This window comes from Carcharhinus amblyrhynchos, chromosome 1, assembly GCF_965287045.1.
Source record: "Carcharhinus amblyrhynchos chromosome 1, sCarAmb.v2.hapA, whole genome shotgun sequence".
Taxonomy (NCBI): domain Eukaryota; kingdom Metazoa; phylum Chordata; class Chondrichthyes; order Carcharhiniformes; family Carcharhinidae; genus Carcharhinus; species Carcharhinus amblyrhynchos.
Genome location: NC_137324.1, coordinates 159,052,537 through 159,068,904, shown reverse-complemented (window position 1 = coordinate 159,068,904; position 16,368 = coordinate 159,052,537). Strand labels below are relative to the sequence as shown.

Genomic DNA, 16,368 nt, shown 5'->3' with positions numbered 1-16,368 from the left:
TCCAGTTAAACATTAGGAAGATCTAAGTCATAATCTTGGGTTGTCCCACAAACTACATCTCCTCACTACCACTTCTACCTATGTCTCTAGCAACTGTCTTAAGCCAAACCAAATGGTTTGCAACTTCAGAATCATACCTGATCCCATGATACGTTTATGGTAGGATATCCTACCCAGCACAATGACCAACTCTTACTATTTACAATGACAATGCTTGTCCTGCTCCTACCGCCAGTTGCTAAAACAATCATCTACACTTTCACACACAACTATTTCAGTCCTTTCCCTTTTCACCCTCCATAATAAGTTGATCTAATTCTCTAACGCCCATATCCTAATCTATATCACATCCTGCTTTCCTATCATGCTTGTACGCACTGACCTATATTGACTCTCAGTTCACTCACACCTACAATTTAATATTTTCCTCCTCATGTTGAAATCCTTTCATGACCTTATCTGTCCTTATTTCCATAACCTCCACCAGAACTCTGCACTTATTTAACTTTGGTCTCTGTCACACATCATTTTTCTATCATTGGCAGCCATTTCACTCTCTCCACCCAAGCTCTGGCATTCCTTCGAAAAACTTTTATTATTTAGTACCCTTTAAACCCCCATCTCGGAGACCAAGCTTTTAACCATTACATCACTTATTTTTCTTTGGCGTGGTGTAGCTTTTTATTGGATTATTTCTATGTAGCACTTACTGCCTGTAACAGGAGAATGTCCCTATTGCAAAATAAAGATTGTTGTTCTTGTGGTTTAGTGAATAGAAATCTCAATAATACATATCCACACCCATTAACTCAGAATAAAACCAGTTAAATGCAAGACTGTTCCATATGCAAGACTGTCTCATTTCTAGAACCAATGTAGTGCTCATTTCAATTTAAAAAATATCTGCTCTTTACCATTTAAATTGTTTGAATGCCATAAAAATTAAATACATGTCATTAATGGCAATTTAGTGCTAATTGTAATAAAATCAAAAGTGAATTATGTGACCATCCATATTGGTGAACACCAATTGTACAGCAAGTGCCTCTTTAATGTATCATTATCACAATCTAAAATCTACACTCTTAAATAGTACAAAATGAATAATATGGATCACTTTTGTAAAAAAAATTCCAGGCAAAGTTCCAAATATCAGGTACTGTGTATACACTCAAATTTATCAGGGAATGTATGGGTATCCTTTTCAAGTTACAATACAATATCACAGAATACATTTGTATTCAAAGTTTGTTTTCTGGCAGACATACTAACGTAACCAAAGCTACAGTAAAGTACAGCTGCTGTGGTGTAGACAACCAGTGCAAAACTGGGGTCACCCATGTCAGCATAAATCAATCTCAACTTCTTTAAACTAGGAATGATACTGAGTTGCCCCAGTGTCACCTGACAGGAATATAAAACATTATGCAAAGTGCCCTAGGACACCACAAATGAGGTAAGCAAACAATAACAACTACATACAAAACAGTGACATTATACAAATAACAATTAAATAATGTGTTGAGAGTGTTAATTAGCTCTACACCCTGCGGTGCCCTCTGGTTGTGGAAGACTCTTGAGGACATATTGGAATTGTATAGATTAAAATGTGATGCAAAATAGTGCCATTCTTGTAATCAATTAACTAATTAGCAAGTTAAAATGTATCTTGCTACACCAAGCATTTATTTAAAATTCCTTTTTTAATGAAAAGAATGAAGGTAGAATATAAAAATAAGTTTTATTTGAAAAATATATAAATAGAATACAAAATGTATTTTTAAAATACGAACATAATTACACTTAAATTGGTATACTTAATGTGAAAATATAACTGTATTCAAAGTCAAAGACACATTTACTTGATAAATGCAAATCGCTGGCAATGACTCTCCTGTCTTCCAGTTTCCAGAAAAAAGGAAGAGGAAAAAAAAGTACATAACAAATTTTAGCTCTGCCGGACATCTTGTAAAAGTTTGTTAATTTCTGCTACGAGTTCACTGGCATCGATGAGTTCATGTTTACTCTCACGTTTACTGGGAGCAAGTTGGTTGAGAACGTTATCAAATTCATCTTCTTCATAATTTTCTGGGATTTCCTCCATGGCAGGCAACCATTTAGAGATGGGTGGGGGGTTTATGTGATTAATAGGTGACATACCAACACTGTTCACTGGATTCTGAAAATGGGTGCTTGCTGCCCAAGCTGCCACGCCTTGTGGATAGGGAGCTGGCTTTGCTGCCAAATGTCCTTTTTTATTCTCCAAAGAACTTACACTGCCAACCTCACTGCATTCCGCATAGATGTCCATTTGTGGAGGCAGCAGTCTTTGGAAAACACTGTTCATTTCTGACAAGAGAGACGAAGTCCCCAGATCCTCTGTCTCCTCGTTCTGGGACTCTTTGCCGAAGGTTAAAAAGCTTTTTTTCTTCTCACTGGAATCTGAAGAGTCGCCGTCATCTTCCTGCAACTGCTGCGTATCCTCACCAGGAATAAACATGTTGCTCCTGTAGTCAGCAGAAACACCTGAAGACAAAGGAGGCATCCAGCACTGATCAGAGTGGCCCAGTACTTTGCATTCATCTGTGCACAACTTCATTGCTGCAAAACAAAAACCATCATTCACAAAACAATCCATCGTGGAGACCGCTGGCATCAGAGCATTTGATGTTCTAATCACTTTTCCCACAACTCCATCACTAGTGGGATAGAATGGCATCAGGGCTGTTACTGGACTAATGGTCCAAAGGCCTGGCTTAATCATTCAAAGACATACATTCAAATCATACCAAGACAGCTAATAATTAAATAAAACCTGGAACTTTAAGAACCATCAGTGGTGATCAAAATTATTGTAAAGCCCATTTGATTCACTAAATAATACTCTTCAGGGAATGAAATTTATCATCATCTTTATACGGTCTGACCAATACACGACTCCAGACCGACAGCAATGTGGCTGACTCTGAAATAGCCATTCATTTGTATTCACATTTTCAAAGGTAATTAGGGATAGGTGATAAATGCTGGCCTTTTCAATGAAATTCACATCTCATGAATGAATAAAAAACAAAATTATTTGTAGGTCAGATCAAAATGCAAATTGTTAAGTTTTCTCAGAGGCAGGAATTAGTGTTCAGTTTCCACTAGTAAAAATTGATGAGCTTGTCAATACAGCACAGTAAAATACAATAAAACTGCAAAGCTTATAAACCACAGCACGTTTAATAGCAAGGCTAACAGGAAAATATTGTAACATGCGCTATCAATAATGTTTATTTGTGTGATATAATTTTTGTTCTATTATCATCGTTTTCTTTACTTCATCCAAGCTCTTTCTTGAAGTAATACGAAGCAGCTTTGGAAATTGCAAAATATACTACACACATGGGATCCTTTTTTGAGCAGGCCTCTTGCTTCAACAAAGATTAAAAGTCCATGCACAAAATTTGTATTGGACTCTGCACAAATTACTTATTTGCAGTTGATATTGCTGCTAAAAATCGGGAAATCCAAATTTATCTTGTACATTGAGCAAACTTAGCATTTTGGTTCTTTTGTACCTTTTGGTTAAACATTACATGTGTATTAAATAGGAAATTTAAAAAAAATGCACTCTAGAATTACAACCAGAGTACAGACAGAGAAGTGATTATGCTGTACTCCTAAAGTAGGAGCCAAGCTCAGAGGGAATTTTGCTCACCGACAGGTCTAAACATCAGAATTATCCAACCCATGCTACTCTATTGAGCACAATTTCTAGTTTAGAGGCAGACATCACAGAATCACCGTGAAGTTTCTTCATTTCCAGAGGGTCTGTGTCAAATGAGCTTTGAAAATTTCAATACAACTCTGGGTGGGCTCAAGGCCAAAGCATGAAACAATTACTCAATAACTTACATAATTTGGAAACTAAAATAATCACTCAAATTGGAGTTAATCTTCAGCGAGGATAGAGATTCATCTCGCAGTTAATTTGTTTGTTTTGATCCAAGATTACTTGATGTTGCCACAAGGTGCAAAAAGCAAAACGAAAGCCATTGTCCCCTATCTTTGATCAGCATGACAACCAACCACATCATCAACAACCAACAGTTGTTTTTACTGTGTACGTTAAACAATATTAGGAACATGACTGACCCGGATGAAATCGATGGCTGTCGGTAACAAAGAGGTCACTGAAACCTTCTCCAAGAAGCCTGTCAATGGGAGAATCTCTACCCAAATCGTAGTCACTATCTCCAGCTTCACTGTCACCTCTACCACTGTCCTTCAGGCTGAATTTATCCATATCTTGAAGAGCATACCTACAAAGTGCAAATGATGCATCATTAGAACCATATTATAAGAACATGCATATATGAAAAGACAGGAAAGAAATTCAACAGGTTTCTTTTTACCTGTAACTTCTGGAATATTTGTTCCCTCGAAAATTTGGCCTTGGTTGATACTGGCCTTGATGCAGCATACTCAACAGCTGAGAAACTTGCTAAACATAACAGAGAGAGAGAGAACAACATTTACTCTTTGGAAGCAACAAATATCCAACAGCTACTGCAATAATTTTCTGACACACAGGAGATTAATTTCCACAAGAGTTGTTCCCAATCATCTGCCATGGTTTCAGTGGAAGGATTGTGAAGACTGTAAACACAGCTTACATTATTTTTCCAGGATTTTCGTGGATCTTCACTGAAGGTATAGTGAATCAGTGGAAATTTGTCATTTATAATGTGTGCATTTATTTCTCTGCTCCATTCAAGGACAAAAGCAATGGGCATTATTGTAAGAATATTGTAGATTTTTAAAGCATTTCAGCCACAGTGTTGAATTGTAATGCATTACACCTTGGTAGGGCAGTAACATGTATAAATCAAAAAATATAATTCATTCATACTGAGGAATTCCAATTTACCTCTTAAGAGGTTGGAACCTTTAGCCTTATCAATCCAACAGTAAAATAATTGATTGGGTACTGCAGATATCAACAACTGGTCTAATTTATACAGATGTTGGATATTTAGTTATGGTCAAGTTAGTCAGATGTTTTCAAAAAAACGTCCATTTCAATATGTACATGTTATCTAAAAGACAGACAAGATCCATGGGCATGCTTACTTTATGCAATCTCATCAGGAATTTAGTAGCATTTCAATTACGAAAATTCTTACGTCCCATTACAGATATAGTTTGATAGAATATTGCAAGCTGTTTTACTTAACTGATTTCTGGTTCCAATTTTGAAAAAAAAAATCAGGGGCAAGTTAAATATTGTAATCATAAATCAATTGGGTGATGCACGGAAGTTAAAAACCCAGATTAAGGGAAGATGGATATTTGAGCCTTGCACTTACTACCAAAGGTTTTAAGTACTCAAGTTCCAATCAATGCAATCTCCGTAGCTCAGTGAAAATTATTGTGCATAAATATATACATGTCTTCACTGAATTGTTCAGACACAGAAGTGAGAATATTAATGGTACTTTAAAAATAAACATTTGCATGGGCAATGGGTGATGGAGGTGTAGAACTAGATAAGAAAGAAAAAAGGTATGGTATCGAGCTCTGTGCTCAACTAATTTATTTATTTGAAAACTGTTGAAATGTGTTTTTGTAATCTTCCTAAGGCACTTGAAGGCTGTTCATTCAGTTGTGTTTCTCTGAGGAATGGTCACCTTCTGACACATCACTGAAGTTGCCATTCTTCATTGGGACTAGACAGTGGGTGATAATGGGTGATTTAATCTCATTAGATATCAGACATGCCCTTAGCAAGTGTTTACCAGATACACGCACACCCACGCTTCCAGCACAGTTCACAGGAGGGTAATCAAACGCAAAATTTTACTCCCTTTGAACTTAGATATGCTGAAGCTAATTGGGGCATTCCTACCAAGGATTCCACTTAGATGGACTAATACAGCATAAATAAGGGATTAAGCCAAAAAGTGCCCAGATTCCAACTAACTGAACCATTGAGCAGACCCATATTTCCATACTTTAAAAGTCAAAATGCAATTCCAGAAAACTAAATGAGATACGAACGATACATTGAAAGCTATATTTTAAAGTAGTTTAACATAAAGAAACTAGAGACTAGAATATGGTAGAAGCTAGAGAGAAACTATGACAAACTACTTCACTTGTATACAATCTGTCACTGGCTCAATTAAGAATGGGAGGTCCATCCCATATAACCATATTGTTTGTTTGGAATTACAAACTGGATGAACCATAAAAAAATTAAAATAGCTAATAGCTACTGCAATAATTTTCTGACACACAGGAGTGGTTAGCATTACTGCATCACAGCGCCAGAGACCCGGGTTCGATTCCGGTTTGGGTCACTGTCACTGCGGAGTCTACACCTTCTCTCCACGTGATTTTATTATAGGTGGTCCGGTTTCCTACCAGTTCAAAAAAATGGGCCGGTTAGATACATTGGCTGTGCTAAATTCTCCTTTAGTGTACCCCAACAAGTGCCAGTGTGTGGCGAATGGAGAATTAACTTTGTTGCCGTGTTAATGTAAGCCTACTTGTGACGCTAATAAATAAACTTTAAACAGGCAGCTGAGTGTGGCGACTCGGATTTTTTTTACAGTAACTTCATTGCAATGTTAGCGTCACCAGTAGGTTTACATTAAGTGAACTTTAAACAGGTGCTGGAGTGTGGCGACTAGGGGGTTTTAACAGTAACTTCATTACAGTATTAAAATGCACTAAGAAACTTCATACTTTGAAGAAAGACTCTCAATGTTCAAGATGCTCACCTCAACAGGTGGAGAGGTGTGTGTGAGCTCCAGGGAGAAGTTCTCGGGTAAATGGTTGGAGGACAAGGTGACCAAGCTGTTGAGAGACTGGCGGCTGCGGTTGCTCTGGCGGCTGCTGCACATATGAGGCCGGTCCATCCCCGAGAGGGTGGGCGAGGAGGAAGGGGAGGCCCGGTGTTGGGATCTGAGGGGCAAGGTGCCGGTGGACGTGTGGACCAGGGTGATGTCCCCTTTGTGGATCTGGCGAGAGGGCCGCTTGGGGTGGTGCTGGTAGGTGGACTCTGCCAGGCGGCAGTTGTAGGAGCGGGTGTCTTTCTTGTCCCGGTTGCAGCGGGTGGCAAAGGTGGCCATGATGATGAGCAGGAGGGCACAGATCAGCCCCAGGGAGATGATGATGATCATGGAGTCGTCCAGGGTGCTCTGCTCCTGGGGCTGGGGCGGCTCCTCGGGCAGGAGGAGGACTCTGAAGGCGGCCACCGTGCCGAGGCTGGGCGTCCCTTTATCCTGCAGGGCGACGAGCAGGTCCCAGTGCTGACCGGGGGCCAAGGAGCGGTTGGTGTAGACGTCGCAGGTGCCGGGCTCCACCACGAAGGGGCCGCCGCCGCCCTCCACGATGCTGCAGGTGAACTCGCCGTTGAGGCCGGCGTCTGGGTCCAGGGCGGCGATGGCGGTGATCAGCTGGCGGGGGCCGCCGCCGGCCGCCAGGCTGAGCTGGGCCGAGCCGTTGCGCAGGCGGGGCTGGAGGACGGCGGGCGGGTTGTCGTTCTGGTCGAGCACGGTGAGCAGCACGCTGGCGTTGGCGGCCAGCTGCGGGCGGCCGCCGTCGCGGGCCTGCACGGTGAAGGCGATGGCGTCCACCTCCTCGCGGTCGAAGGCGCGGAGGGCGTACAGGGCGCCGGTGGACGGCTCGATGGTCAGGTAGGTGGTGAGGGCCCCCCGGCCGCCGGGCACGGCCCCCTCCAGCAGGGTGTAGGTGACCCGGCCGTTCTCGGCCTGGTCGGGGTCGGAGGCCGACATGAGGCCCAGGAAGAGGCCGGGCGGGTTGTTCTCGGCCACCGAGAGGCGGCGGCGGGCGGGCGGCGCGAAGCGCGGCGGGTTGTCGTTGCGGTCGCTCAGCCGCACGGTGAGGGAGCGCACGGTGCTGAGGGCCGGGTTGCCCGCGTCGCGGGCCACCAGCTGCAGGCGGTAGCGGGCCTGCAGCTCCCGGTCCAGGCTGCCATTGGTCTGGATGACGAAGTTGTTGGGCCCGGTCTGCTGGAGGTCGAAGGGGCCACCGCCGGCGCCGCCGAGGAGGGCGCAGCTCACCCGGCCGTTGGGGCCCGAGTCGCGGTCCTGGACGCGCACCAGGGCCACGAAGGTGCGGGGCGGGACGCCCTCGGGCACCGAGGCCACCGGGCCAGCCTCCTCCCCTCCCTCCTCCGCCTCCTCATCCTCGCTGAGCGCCTCCTCCGCCGGCCCTCCAGCGCCACCGCCCCCCAGCGGCACCGGCGTGATCGTCACCTCGGGCGCGTTGTCGTTGACATCCAGCACCCGCACCACGATCTTGCAGTGCGCCGGCACCGAGTTGGGGCCCAGGTCCTGGGCCTGCACGTCGATCTCGTAGCTCTGGCTCAGCTCGAAGTCGAGGGGCCGCCGCAGCGTGAGGCGGCCCGTGTCGGCGTCCAGCTCGAAGGTGTCGAGCAGCCGGGCCGACGGGTGGCTGCCGAACGAGTAGCGCACCCGCCCGTTGCTGCCCTGGTCGGGGTCGCTGGCGTTGAGGCGCAGCAGCAGCGAGCCGGCCGGCGTGTCCTCGGGCAGCCGCAGGTTGTAGGCGGACCGCTCGAAGGCCGGGCTGTTGTCGTTGGAGTCGGCCACGCTGATGAGCAGCAGCGCGGTGCCGCTGCGGGCCGGCCGCCCGCCGTCCCAGGCCGTCAGGCGCAGCTGGTAGGCGGCCTGGCGCTCCCGGTCGAGGCGCCGCAGCAGCAGCAGCTCGGCGCTGCGGGCGCCGTCGGTGCCCAGGCGGACCTCCAGCGCGAAGTGCGGCTCCGGGCTGAGCGAGTAGCCGCGCAGCGAGTTGTCGCCCGCGTCCGGGTCGGCGGCGCCGTCCAGCGGGAACCTCGCCCCCACCGCCGCGCTCTCCGAGATCTCCAGCGGGATGCGGGCGCGGGGGAAGCGCGGCGGGTTGTCGTTCACGTCCCGCACCTCCACCTCCACCTGGATCAGCTGCAGCTGCTCGGTGGGCAGGGTGATCACGTCGAAGGTCAGGCGGCAGGGACCGGCCCGCCGGCACAGCCGCTCCCGGTCCAGCCGCGCCGCCACGCTCAGTTCGCCGTCCTCCTCCCGCAGCCGCAGCAGCGAGCCGTTGAGCCGGGGCATCAGCCGGAAGCGCCGGGAGGACGGGTGCAGCTGGCCGGCCAGCGTCTCCGACAGGCGGCCGATCACCGTGCCCACCGGCTGCTCCTCGTCCACCGTGTACTTGGCCGTGATGCCCGCTGCCGCCTGGCACGCCCAGCCGCCTAGCAACAGCCACAGCCAGAAAGCCCGGCGGCGTCTCGCCACCTCTCCCTGTACTCTCCCCATCGCCTCCTTCTCCAGACCCGCCGACGAACTTTGGTTGGCTTGGCTGGTTCTGCAAACTCTTGTGGCACTCTTATAAAAAGTTAATCTCTCGCTTGTCCAGTCCTCCTCTCAGTACAACTCGAGGCACATTTGATGCTTAAATTAAACTCTTGTTGTCGATTCTTCCCCCAATCTCAGTCTCACACACATTTGATGTCTGAATTAAACTCTTGCTTGTCGATTCTATCCCACTCAGTCACACTCTGGGCACATTTGGATTTTGACAGCAAAGACACAAAGCAGCCTTCATGTAAACAAAACAAAGTCTTCCCGCTATCACTTCTTTCCGTCGGGAGAAACAATTCTGTAGAAGAATGTCGCTGTAGTTTAAAATTGAGCAGTGTTGATACGATGAAGGAAAGTGGGGTCTGTTTCCCCCACCCACCCCTTCTTTGTCTTGCAAGACTCAGCTGCACACACTGGTCAGAAAGTTTGAGGGGCTGGCTGATTGCCTGTTGTCAGTTTTTGGGTTTTTTTTGCCTCCCCGGTGCTGCACTCAGTCGCCTTGCCCCCTCACTCACTGCATCTAGCTCAGTTGTCTTCTCTCTTTCTCTGCATCCAGCTCAGTCGTCTTGTCCTCTTTTTCTCTCTCTTTGCATCCAGCTCAGAAGCTTTGTCCCCTTTTCTCTCTGTTTCCAGTTCAGAAGCCTTGTCCCCTTTCTCTGTCTGTATCCGGTTCAGAAGCCTTGTCCCCTTTCTCTGTCTGTATCCAGTTCAGAAGCCTTGTCCCCTTTCTCTCTCTATATATATATCCAGTTCAGAGGTCTTGTCCCCTTTCTCTCTCTGCATCCAGCTCAGAAGCCTTGCCCCCCTCTCTCTGCATCCAGCTCTCTCACACAAAAACTTTTGGCCAACTCGCTCAAACTTTCCCAAAAGGCGCGTGCCGCCAGGCCGGGCCAGCCAATCAAAACCCTCCTCCCCCAAATCCCGGTGGCCAATCACAGCCCCCGCCCACCAGCGAGGGGTGGGGTCCGACCACGCCTATTGGCTCCCGCCCGCCAGCTCGCAACAATGTCAGAGAATTGGGCTACTTTCCATTGACAACTTTTGTCTCTCCCTTTTGTACCACAGGACCCAACATCAGCATAAACTGCCCTTCTTTAATTTTAATCCCCTCCCCATCCTGGCTACTACTTTTTCTTCACCTACGGTCCCTTCATCGAACTGTAAATCTTCTCTTTCTCTGTAATATTCCATTCTAAGTTACTTATTTTGCTGGTTATTTCCTACTCCTCTTACCATCAATTTCCACTCGATCTCACTGGCTCTGTGGATACTGAGCGACTTGGAGTCCCCTTTCTACGACCAGCCCACTGGCAAATCTATTTTCCACCTTTCCCCCCCCCCCTAACTTCATTACGTTTTCCTGAAGACATGCCATTTATTCAGTTTTCCCCTCTTAATTACTAATCTTTCCCAGATCATATCCAAAGGCTTGTTTCTGAATGCGCGTTTGTTTTCGAGTTTCTTTCGATTAGTCAGTAAACCTGTCCGGGGCAAGGAGGGAGAGAAACAAAAAATCTCCAGCAGTCATCTGGCTCGGAATAGAGCTCTTTGCTTCTATTTCTACTCCTCGTGAAGACTGGCAAATTATTTTTTAAATCCCAATTGTCATTTTTGTTTTGCAAAAATGGAACAAACTGTAACTGTCGTTCAAAAAACCGTGTCCCTATGAAATGGATTGCACGCCGTGTTGCTGTGTCTCATTTGCCATTCACGTGCACCGAGTTCTCCAGCATAAACGCTTACACGAAAATCTGCCACGGTGTACATCGATTAAATCTGGCTTGCAATCTAAACACCTGCAATTGTGACAAAATAATCTTTATTGCAACAAAAAGAAACTAAAGTTTCATCAACCATCTGCATTAGCTTGTTTTGCGCTTTTTATTATTTGGTATAATCCCCTTTTCTCTGCTTTCTATGGTTCTCCAAACCTCAACTGTCCTTCGTTCTCTCCGAGTTGGTCTCTTTTTTGTGTGGGTTACGCTGGGAAAGGGAGGGAGGGGGTGGGTTTAAAGTCACTAAGGAGATTCCAGACAGACGTGAGAGCGAAGCACAGACTCTCGGCTTTCTCCTGCGCGCAAATGCCTTTTAAAAGCTATTACTGATCCTCCATACAAGCAGCGTGGTGTGGAAAATCACGGATAAAAGAAGGGTGCCTCATGAATGTATTTAGTAATAGGTCACGCCGGTGGGCATTCTACCCCCATGAATACTGTTTTACAACTTAGCGGCCTTTTCATAACTTATCTGCGAATTAGCATCCTATATGAGGAGAAAAAGCAAACACGAGCAACTGCAGCTTTGGGAGCCCTCGGCCATCTGGCACAAATCTCCAACAATCGACCCAATAATTACATCAATTCAGCTTTAGCGGTGGGGGAAAAAAAATCTCCCTCCATAAACACCGATAAGGGCAGGTTACCTCCGCTCAAAGAGATTCCAGCCATCAGATAATTCTATTAGTTTCACGCTCTGTTTCGAAAGACTCTGATAGTTCTCAGAAAAATTGGCTTTCTGTGTAAGTTCACGTGCAAAGACCCATTTTAACAGGATGAAATGCACGGTTTCAAAATAGTTTGAGGATACTTGGAAAAAGTTCGGGTGAAGTCAACTCATCACTATCAGAAGCAGACAGACCTGAAAACTTTGGCTTTGGTTAAAACGACAAAAAATCCAATTTGCATCTGCTTATTTGTATTCGAAGCTCGTAGAGTTTTCGTAAATATATAAATATTATATTTGCGTGCTGCTTCTTTAAGAAGAAATATAGTTTTAAAAATACTCTTTATTTCGAAAACTTTCAAGTGACAAGTTTTAAAGTGTAGTCCGTAAACTTTGGAAATCGAATCTACTAAAACCACGTACTTTTTGTTGCCATTTTCTGGATTCTGGGAAACAATGTTTAGGCTTACCGATACAATGATGAATACAGGGCAGGTTTAGCCCCACGGAACTTTTTTTTAAATGGAAGCCCTTGGGTGACAATGGAAACCAGAATGTCACACGTGCAGCCATCAGGACTTAGTGTTTGACCACGAATTCTTTATTGTGTGTGCATTGAGGCACGCGTGTGGGGTGTTGCTAACTTCACTCTTGGTCAGCCATGGGGCCCTGCCCTCCAACGTGCTGCCTCCAGTGCAGTGATAGGCAACCCAGCCTAGTGAGTGGGCCGCAGTAGTGGCCCTCCTTCATCCCAGTGAGCCGTAGGATTGAAATTGGGCTTGTTCGCTAACTTACCTATGGATAACATTGAATACACGCCAAATATTTCGCGATAAATTATAGAATAATAGAAGGCTACAGCACTGAAAACGTGGCCAATGGCATCTACGCAGTCAAAGACAAACTATCTAACTATTCTAATTTTATTTCCAGCACTTGGCCATGCACACCTAAGTACTTCTTAAATGTTATGAGGGTCTCTGCCTCCACTACCCTTTTAGACAGTGAATTCCAGACTCCTACCACCTTTTGGGTAAACAAGTTTTTTTTCTCACGTCCCCTCTGAACTTCCTTCCCTTTTCCTTAAGTCTGTGCCCGCTAGTGTTTGATCCCTCCATCGAGGGAAAGGTTTCTTCCTGTCTATCTATGCCCCTCATAATTTTATACATCTCAATCATGCCCTCTCCCCCTCCCCTCTCCTTTGCTCCAAGGAAAACAACCCCAGTCTATTCAACCTCTGTTCTTAACCAAAACTTTCCAGGCTAGGCAACATATTGATAAATTTTCTCTGCACCCTTTTCAATGCGACCACATCCCCCTTTATAATGTGATTCCAGAACTGCACGTAATTAAAAGAATACTTAATTATTCATATATTAATAGAAATGTTATCAGCTTGAAATAGGGAAAATGAAGTAAATAATTATGCTTTGATTGGGTGCATGGCTCTCACAGTCAGTGTGTGTTTTTAAGTTTATTTATTAGTACCACAAGTAGACTTCCATTAACACTGCAATGAACCCCAAGTCACCACACTCTGGTGCCTGTTCAGATACACTGAGGGAGAATTTAGCATAGCCAAAGCACCTTACCAGCACATCTTTCAGACTGTGGGAAGGAAACTGGAGCATCCGAAGGAAACCTACACAAACACAAGGAGAACGTATAGACTTTGCACAGACAGTGATTCAAGCTGGGAATCGAACCCAAGTCTCTGACACTGTGAGGCAGCTAACCACTGTGCCACCATGCCACCCATATGTGCAATCAATATGCAGCTTACTTCAGGTTCCCTTCCTTTCCATATGTATCACTTCAGTCATACCAGTAGGAAAAATAAATGCAAATGGAAATCAGGAATGTGGCAACCCGGCGTGTGGGCAGTGATCAACAAAATGTCTTGCGGGCTGCAATCAGAACCATGATGGGCCACGTTTGGCCACCAGGCCTCAAGTTACCACTGCTCTAGTGCATCTATTGAGAAACAGCAACTTACATTGTGCTGAGGACATTGAATCTCCCAACACAGCTTGCATTTACATCCCAAACCTTTAATGTTCCAAAACAAAAGCCCCCCATTGGAATTTCATCAAACTATTCTGACACTGAGCCACATCATGAGATAGCAGGACAAGTTACCTAAAGTGTGACTCCAAGGAATGTCCTAGAGGAAGGCCAGTCAAGATGAGGTTGAATTTTAGGGAGGGAATTCCAAGCTTAGGATCTAGGAAGCTGAAGGCACCACAGCTAAATGAAATCTGGGATGTACAAAAGGCCAGAATCGGAGGAAAGTAGGTGTACATTTTCTCTCTGTCCATCGGACGCTCAATGATCAATGACAGATTGTTATAAATGACATCTCAGCTACAGAGCTTTTCCAGTGCCAATAACTGGATTCTTCCAATGTCCAACAACTCGCTCGTTTTCACCATATGGGCAGCACAGTGATACAGTGGTTAGCACTGCTGACTCACAGCACCAGGGTCCTGAGTTCGAATCCCAGCTTGGGTCACTGTCTGTGTGGAATTTACACATTCTCCCTGTGTCTGTGTGGGTTTCCTCCAGGTGTTCCGGTTTCCTACCACAGTCCAAAGATGTATGGGTTAGGTGGATTGGTCTTGCTAAATTGCCCCTTAGTGTCGGGGGGGGGGGGTGCTGGCTAGGGTGAATGCATGGGGTTACGGGGATAGGGCCTGGGTCAGATTGTGGTCAGTGCAGACTAGATGTGCCATTTGGCCTCCTGCACTGTAGGATTCTATAAACCACAGCTTTTGTCTCTTAATTACATGTCCTTCTATTTATTTTGGTATATCCATCTCTACCATCTTCATCACCTGTTCAAACACATTACCTACGTTAACCCTGCGCTGCTATGTACAGTACTTTTTTGAGGGATCTCGGGGTTCCCATCACTAATTACTTAGACGTTTCCCTCCCATGATTCACTTCACAGCCACGTTATGATTGTGGCACAATGTGTAAATAAAATGGGCTTCGTTTTGAGATAAGCTACAGAAACGAAGCCCCGTCACTTATTTTACGAGCTCAATTTATGAGTTAAAGAAGTGATCAAATCTGTCGGATTAACTCAAAGAATTGAAAGAATTTGCCCATTCCGATTGAATTTGCCTCATTCAGTGCACATTCCTAACATTTGAATTGATCGATTTAATTGTGGTAACTCGGAAGCTTCGCATCCTGGTATTGTGGCAAAGATATTTTAATCTCAATTATATTTAAAATTGACTGTGACAGACCTTTTTGCTCGCCTAACACATTCTACGTCCCACTTAAACGTAAACCGTCCACAGGGAATTACTCTTATCGCTAGTATTATATGGTTAATGATAACTAAGCTCCCCACAATGTTATTCCTCATTGTTAATGCATGGAAGAGTAGTACCTCAGTTCCTGGTTCGTGAGTCAATGCTCTTGTTAGCTCCACCATAAGGAGTTTGGCGTTAATAGGTGCTTGGATATAAATAATGGAATTATACCAAACGATGTGATCCCGAATGAGGTGGGTACAAAAACTGAAAACATGACATCGTTGTTGGGGGGAGAATTGTTATATTCAGGGCCGCAAATAGTGTTCTTTGATACGTCGACACTCAAAGCCATGTGTCAAAGAGTGAATATGCTGATTAATTTCATCCCCATCCTTTACTATAGCTGTTAGATTGATACGGCAACTCCATTCCTCCAACGCCAACCATATCACCGGTGGATGCGAGAAGAGGCATTTCGCCTTAAAGCAACATTCCTCCTTCTTCAGTTACTATGCCAGAAGGGGGGCGTTGGCAACCATGGACATCCATTGGATTGCCTTCTGCATCACGGCTGTCCAGGAGAGTCCCCTATGCCTGCTATCTTTACAGGTTATTATCAACCTGTTTGAGCCCTGAAGTGAGATTTGAATCCAGAGCCTCTCGCCCAGAGGTAGGGACACTGCCACTTGGCCATTAGACCTCCCTTCAAGCAACATACCGAATGGAGATCAGTCACCCAACATTCAATGATAACGACCATTTAAGTGCTGTCTCCTTTGGAATTAAGCCAACTCACTGTCTGAAAGGTAACTAGGTAGAAATTTATGTATTTAAGGTAAATCAACCTTCCAAAAGTGTACCAGTTTTACTTTTTTTTTGTATTCACTTTTATGCACACTGTTTTAGAGAAGCATGGGATATGACAACCAAAACAGAAAATGCTGGAAAATCTCAGCAGGTCTGACAACATCTGTGGAAAGAGAAGACAGCCAACATTTCAAGACTGGATAAGCCTTCACCAGAGCTGATCATAGAATCCCTACAATGCAGGAGAAGGTCATTCAGCCCATGGAGCCTGCACAGAGAACAATCCCACTCAGGATCTATTCCTGTAACCCTTCATATTTACTCTGTTTATCCCCCTGACACTAAGTGGCAATTTAGCATGGCCAATCCACTTAACCTGCGCATCTTTGGAGTGTGGGAGGAAACCAGAGCATCTGGAGGAAACCTACACAGACACGGGAAGAATGACGTTACAATTCATTTAAATTGGGAGAAAG

At 45.4% G+C, this 16,368-nt stretch overlaps 1 protein-coding gene across 1 annotated transcript; it reads right to left on the bottom strand.

Moving 5' to 3' along the window:
- Positions 1-1,047: 1,047 nt before the first annotated feature.
- pcdh18a (protocadherin 18a) lies at positions 1,048-11,300 on the bottom strand. The gene is made up of 4 exons (XM_080194489.1): positions 6,771-11,300; positions 4,401-4,489; positions 4,141-4,307; positions 1,048-2,601 (listed from the first exon to the last, which is right to left on the bottom strand). The coding sequence occupies exons 1-4, from the start codon at positions 9,327-9,329 to the stop codon at positions 1,949-1,951; spliced, it is 3,468 nt and encodes a 1,155-aa protein (XP_080050615.1). The 5' UTR covers positions 9,330-11,300; the 3' UTR covers positions 1,048-1,948.
- Positions 11,301-16,368: the final 5,068 nt, after the last annotated feature.